General features: G+C 39.8%; 1 protein-coding gene across 1 annotated transcript in view; it reads right to left on the bottom strand.

Moving 5' to 3' along the window:
- Positions 1 to 544: 544 nt before the first annotated feature.
- Positions 545 to 6,802, bottom strand: part of srbd1 (S1 RNA binding domain 1) — a 78,366-nt gene continuing 72,108 nt past the window's right edge. Inside the window, exons 20-21 of the mRNA XM_041788795.1 lie at positions 4,497 to 4,681; positions 545 to 2,792 (exon numbers count right to left, since the gene is read on the bottom strand). Of these exons, the coding sequence (XP_041644729.1) occupies positions 2,500 to 2,792; positions 4,497 to 4,681 (478 nt within the window). The 3' untranslated portion in view covers positions 545 to 2,499. The remainder of the gene's footprint in view (positions 2,793 to 4,496; positions 4,682 to 6,802) is intronic.

The following is a 6,802-nucleotide window of genomic DNA, read 5'->3' as shown; positions in this document are numbered from 1 at the left end:
CTGTGAGCACCATTCTCTCTGCTACTGTGTTGAAAAAGTTTGAAGATGATGTTTTTATCCACCTGCGACTCCACGGCTGGATCTTGGAGCAGAAGATGATGAAAGAGAGCCCTGCGTGGCGACTTCAGTTTGTTTTACATCGCTGGGTTGACTTTTAGTAGCCTAGGACTCATGAAACATCAAATAGCCAAGATGTTTCATGCCAACAGTCAATTTTCCTCACATTTCAACAAAACCTCAAGGCACACCTGAGCTCACTCCATCACACAACAGCTGTGCGCCAGTTCAGCAGAGGATAACAGAATTACCAAACTACTCCTGCAGTCGCCTTTCTTTTTATCACAGGGCTCATTACTGGCCAGTGTCTCGCTCCCAGATTGCCTGTCTCATCTGTGAGCTCACGTTTAGCAGAGAGAGGAAAATTAAAGGCGGGAAAAGTAGGAATGATGCTGTGTGAAGCTGTGCCTACTTCAAGAAATATAATATGTGTCCTGAAAATAAAAACAGTAGAAACTTTTAAACAGTAGATTGTGCCAGGCTACAGTTTATGAGATCAAAACAAAGAAAAGACAACAAAGTGACAAAGAGAGTTATCTTCAAACATGATAAGACAAGTCGATTGGAAACTGGAATTCCATTTGGAAAAGAAATACAGAATGTAAACGCAGTCTGTATATGTGCAGTCTTCTCAGGTCATCACTATACAAACTGCCAGCTCTGATTGATCCTGATCAAACATCTCTTTGTGTTTATACGTCTAGAATATATTCTATTTGTTCCCCCAATGGGAGACAGAGGCACAAACAGTGATTAGGTATTCTGCATTCAGTATAATGTTCAGCACAGGGGACCTCAGGCTTTCTCACAGCCCTATTCTATGTATTTCTTTTATTTATTCCAGTTTCATAAAAAAAGAAAAAACAAACAAATTAGATAATGTGGATAGGGAGTCTGGGATTAATTTTGAAGCAGCTGATTAGTGTGTGTTTGTGTGTGTGTCCTGGGATAATTGTGTCTGGGACCATGCCTAAAAAGCCTTCAGGCTTTACTGCAGTCTGGGAGATACAAACTCTCCCTCCTCCTCCTCTGCTCCCCATCTCCACCCATCCCCCGTCTCGCCAACTCATTCTTTCTTTTCAAATTTTTCTGTCTTCTGAAAGAAAAACTTGACCTTTAACTGTTTTCCCCTTTTCCATCATTTAACACACTCGCTTTTCTAGTTCTCTTCTGCCTTCTCTCTTTGCTTCATGCTATCCTCGCTGCTGTCATTCTCATCCACACCCCTACTCTCCAGCATGAAGCAGATCATTCAGCATCTTCATTTTAATTAAATTTACATAAAGAGTGCATTTTGAACAGGAAATATCTATTTAGCATCAAATCTTTAATTATTTTTTTTACAGATGAGGCCTGTCATTTTCAAAGGGGTTTTCAGTACAAGCAGAGTCTCACTTTTACTTGTTAGAAAGTCCACAGCAAGTCTTTTCTACATAACAAATGTAAAGAAATTTCCTCACCATCTCCCCAGAACATTACACATATCCAGACCGAAGAGTTTAACTTTTTAACATTGGAAGTTTAACTGTCATATTAATGAATAATGAACAATTAGGGATGCACGATATTGGATTTTTGCAGATATCCCATATGCAGATATGTTTAAATCAATTCTACATCATATCTAAATGTTGTTCAGACCTAAAACTTCTATTCTTAAAATACACAATTGAAAGTTTCAGGGTGACCAAATGAGCACATTTCAGTCATTAAAACCCACTTTAAAGTGTAAGAAATAATGATGAATAAAGAGAAAGACTTCATCTGACGTAGCTCTGTTTATCCAGTCTAAAACTCCACTTAGTGTACACTGTATTTACAGCAGATATAGGCAGATTTTTACAGCCAGAATATCAGCTATGAAAAAATATCATATTTGCCGATACTGATATCATGCGGATAATATCGTGCATCCCTATAAACAATATCAGTTCAAGTGTTAAGATATCAGAAGTACTGCTAAAGTGCAAAATATTATGCTTTGAAGGCATACAAAGCTTCATCTAGTGATCAGAAGGCAGAAATGTATACTGATGGTTGGCCTGTAATTTACAAAATACAAGAAGTTTGATCCCAAGCCTCTGAATGATATGAAGGCACGGTGAGAGAAAGTGTTACATGTCACTGGATGAAGGAACGTCTCTCTGCGGTAAGGTGGTTTGGTCAGATTTATTTTCACTGGACTTGTAGCAGCAGTTTAAAGAGACACTATTTTAGTGTCAAATTTCTTTTGGTCTTACTAAAATGCATAAACTGCATTATTATAATTACACTTATCAAACTGCCTATTAAAATGCCTTATCTACTCTAATGACCTGTTTATAAAACCAGTTTTCATCAGTTATCGCTGTAGCTGTCATGTCACGTTTTTTGCCTTTTAGTAGCTTTTTTAAAATTATTCTAACAGAATTATAAGATGTAATTTCTGGATATTAAGTGTTTCTATTGAAGGACCCTGATCAAGTCCAAGCCGATCCTTCCCCTGTCAGTGTCGACATTCAAGACCCGCACCTCCACCCTCTCCCCAGGTCCCAGAACCAGGCTGCGTCTGCGTTGACTGGCAGGCAGTTTGTCCAGGGTGATGTACCTCTTGTGGATGAGCCCTGCTCGGCCAACACCGATATCTACAAATGCCCCAAAAAGAGCCGTGTTGTCCACCCGTCCTGTCAGCACAGTACCCACCCGCAGATCAGTCATGGACACAATGCCCCGCTTAAAGTCCGCCTGTCCAAAATCTGGGGATAGCAAACGAAAAAGAGAGAGAGAATATCAAAAAAACGAAGCGGCTGAATTGAAGAGAGGGAGGATTTATGGCATAAACAGGTAAGGGTGGCAGATGGCAGGGATGTTTTGGAAGAGAGACAGGGAAAAGAGGTTGCAGGAAAGGAAGGGATGAAGCAGGCACGACAAACAGATATTACATTTCCAGAAGCAACCCAATACTTGTGTCTGCACACTTCCACATTCCTCAGCTTTCTACTCTGTCTTTCCATTCGGCCTGTTCATGAGATATCTTCTTCCTCTATGTAGCATTAACACAAACAAGGAAGACTCATGCCCCAGGAAATAGTCTGGTCCAATTATCCTCCCCTCAGCACTGATTTCATGCGGTAGACTCGGCCCATCTGTTTATTCAGCTGAGCAGCAGCGAGAAGGCCGAGTTAGTGTGCTGCAACCGAATAGGGCCAACCTGAGAGTGAACTTTGAAGCTGCTTTCCTTCATTTTAAGAAGAGTAAGGCAGCACTGTTTGGCTATCCAGGAGTGACATCTTTCCTCTCCATACTAAGCTGCATGAAAACAGAGAGACTGGAAAAAAAAGAACTATAATTTTCTTGTATTTTCAGAGTTCTGGCCATTGTTGGCAAGCACGAATGTAGTTGTTTTGATACAGGAAAGCAGGGCAAGAATTTCTTGTTTTAAAAACATAGGAAAAACCTAACTTTTAAAGATGCAGATTTTTCAGGAAAGGTCTTTCTTAAGATCATGTTGAAAACTGTGTGTGTGTGTGTGTTTGAGTGTGCCAGCCCTTTTTTTCCAAATCGTCATTTATAAAACTGTCAAACACCAAGAAGATTAACTCTTGAGGTCATGGTGTTAAAGGGAGCATTTTTTTATTACCGTTTATTATATTTATTGCCAAAACACAGCATTGAAATAAGTTTTTCTGTACTTGAGACACTTTTTTTCCCAGGGTAGGTCAAGAAAAAAGGAAGACAGAGATGTGGGATATTTTTCCTCAAGAAAACAGATGCTGAATCAAAATGTGTGTTTGTTTTCAGAGTCTGAACTGTAGAGTTTAATAATAAGTAGAAAAACAGAGGTCTTTGTGTAATTTTGTGTCTTGGTAAAGATTTTCTGTCCAACAACGCAGTCTGTTGAACCCATCACACCCTGTCAGAAACACAGTGCTTGTGTTGTTGGGCTACTGGGAGGAAGCCACTGCACTGTCGGATCAAGTTACGATGCCAAGACATGCCGATTATTATTAATGCACTAGAAAAGTCTGTATATTTCAGCTATCAAACCAACCAGAGAAACTGAAAAATAACAGTTTGAGTTTCTATAAGTCAATAGGGAACTATAAAGAAAATCATGAAGGAAAAATGAGCGACAAAAAGAAGTTACTGTGACTGCAAAGTTTCAGTTATCTGCAGTTTATGAAACTATATGAATCAAAGGAAGGACATATTTCAGTTTGAACATATATTTAAATAGGAAAACATATGCAGCGATAACAAATGTATGTCCAATGGGAAAACTGAAAAATAAGCTTATGTAAAATGTGAGTATTCATGGCTGGATATGTTGTATCATTGTCTTTATATAAGTTTATATTCTCACTCATTCATGGTCATGCTCTAATTCGGTTCTAGCAGAAGACATCTAAACTTAGCTGATCTCAGTATTTCAGTGTGGCTGTGAGTGGCAGGAGTCTTACTTTGTCGTATGTCAAACCCAGGAGGCTGCGTGAGGCCATCTATGATGAGTTGAAGGGTCTCAGGTGAGGTATCCAAGGTCCTGGCAAGCTCCTCCACACTGCGAGTCCTAACCTTGCTCTCCACACACTGTCGCAGGCTCGCACTCCCAATCTGGTCTGCCCGTCCACCCATGAGGGCAAGAAATCTAAACAGATAAAAAGTTTGAAAGTTTTATTTGAGAGTGTGAAAATTAAGCATATATGAAAGCTTATTTTGGGGATATGTGGGAATGTAAACATCAGTTTATGTTATTAAAGCATCCTGGTAAGGATAAAACATTAGCACAGGTGCTGGAAAAAAAAGAAAAAAATGAAAAAAAAAAAAAAAGATTCACATCATATTCACATATATTAATTTCTACGATTCTGAATCAATTCCAAAATTTCCAAGAATGGATATTTTTACATGTACTTTATCACATCCAAGTGCAGACACTTTGCAAGTATTTCCTCCGTCAGACACAGATGCAGCAGGAAGTGTGTGGCTCGTTAGCTGTGCTGTTAGCATTAGCAGCGCTAGCCCTTAGTGTTAGTAATGTTTACAATGCTGTGTCTCATATACTCACATACTGCCTGCAATGTCTATGGAGACTTGAATTAAGCAGGTCTTGCTCTCCCCAAAGAAAAGTTTAAATATGATTTCTACAATCCCAGGTATGAGGAAGCCTGACCTGATGTATCTGCTTACTGTGCTATACTGGATGAATGTAGCCTACTTTAGGAACAGTTCATATGCCTGAATTCACATCATACCGACACATTCACCTGGAGTGAATACAAGAAAAATAACATGATTCATCATCTGTTTCACATCAAACACTGGTGTTACGGTTTAATGAGTGACCATTTTAACTGGTAACAATGTGTCGGATGCATTTGGGATAATAACGGATAACAAAACTTAAAGAGCCCCTTCGTTTAGTTTCTCATTAAATTCATCAGTGTATATTGTGTGAACAGTCAAAGTAATAAGACACACCTGGGCAACAAAACACACCTGTCAGTCACATGTTTCAATATTTTTTCTCACATGAAAAATGAGTGGGTTCAAACAAAGAGTTCTATCTTCAATGTCTTGTATCAGATACAGATATAAACACCTGGAAATAAAAGCTAAGATGTTGATCTCCTGACTACCAGTAGTTTAAATTTGTCCTCTGTGGAAGACATTTCTAAACCTGAATATATCCCACCCACTGCATACTACTGAATTAACTCCTTTTGACATCTACAGAGGACATTTAGGGCTTTTCAATGATATTGAATGTGAGGGGGTGGGGCTTTGGTACCTTTTTCTTTCTCATCAAGGACAATGGCGTCCATCAGTGCAAGCACATTTTATGGGAAGAAGAAAAGTAAATGCATAATACTTTTTACCGAGCAAATTTTGGCTTGAAATGTTGTTTTCATATTTTATATAAATCTCTTAAAAACACATTAAAACATTGTCTGAATTATTTTAACTGTATTTTAGCATAGTATTCAAGTGTTTAAAAAAATGTACTCTGTAGTAAACATTTGTTGCTATTACCTCCATTTTGTTGTACTTTTTTTCAAGTGACAAGAAAGGGAGTAATTCTTGAAGTAGAACGAGTTTTACTGCAAACTGTTGATGGAAACTCAGATATTGAGCTGTCTGATGGAAAAGATCAAGATGCGGTGACTGAGCAAGGTGGACGAAACACATGCATCAACATGTCGCAGATCCGGCTGCAAGAGCAAAACATACTGTATGTAATGTGCACAAAGTGCAAGGTATTCCTTTGTGTTTCCTAGAGGGGCCTCATCACAGGCTCAGAGGGTAACTTCACTGGCTCAGAGGGCCTCATCAAAGGCTCAGTGGGTCAAATCACAGGCCCAGAGGGCAACATCACAGGCTCAGACAGCCACATCCCAGGCACAGAGGGTCGCATCAAAAACTCAAAGGGCCACACCACAGCCTCAGAAGGTTAAATAACAGGTTCAGAGGGTCACATCACAGGCTCAGAGGGCCACATCACAGGCTCAGAGAGCCTCATTACAGGCTCAGAGGGAAACATCACACACTCAGAGGGCTAAATCAGAGGCTCAGAGGGTCAAATCACGGGCTCTGTGGGTCACACCACAGGCTCCTAGTGCCACATGAAGGGCACAGAGTCACAGGCTCAGAGGGTCAAACTGACACACCGTAGAGGGCCACATCACAGGCTCAGAGGGTCCCATCACAGGCTCAGAGGGCCTCATCACAGGCTCGGGGAATTGCTTTTTTGAAGCATCATAACAAATAA

The sequence above is a fragment of the Cheilinus undulatus genome, linkage group 6 (assembly GCF_018320785.1).
Source record: "Cheilinus undulatus linkage group 6, ASM1832078v1, whole genome shotgun sequence".
Lineage (NCBI taxonomy): Eukaryota > Metazoa > Chordata > Actinopteri > Labriformes > Labridae > Cheilinus > Cheilinus undulatus.
This window is presented reverse-complemented; position numbering and strand designations above follow the sequence as displayed.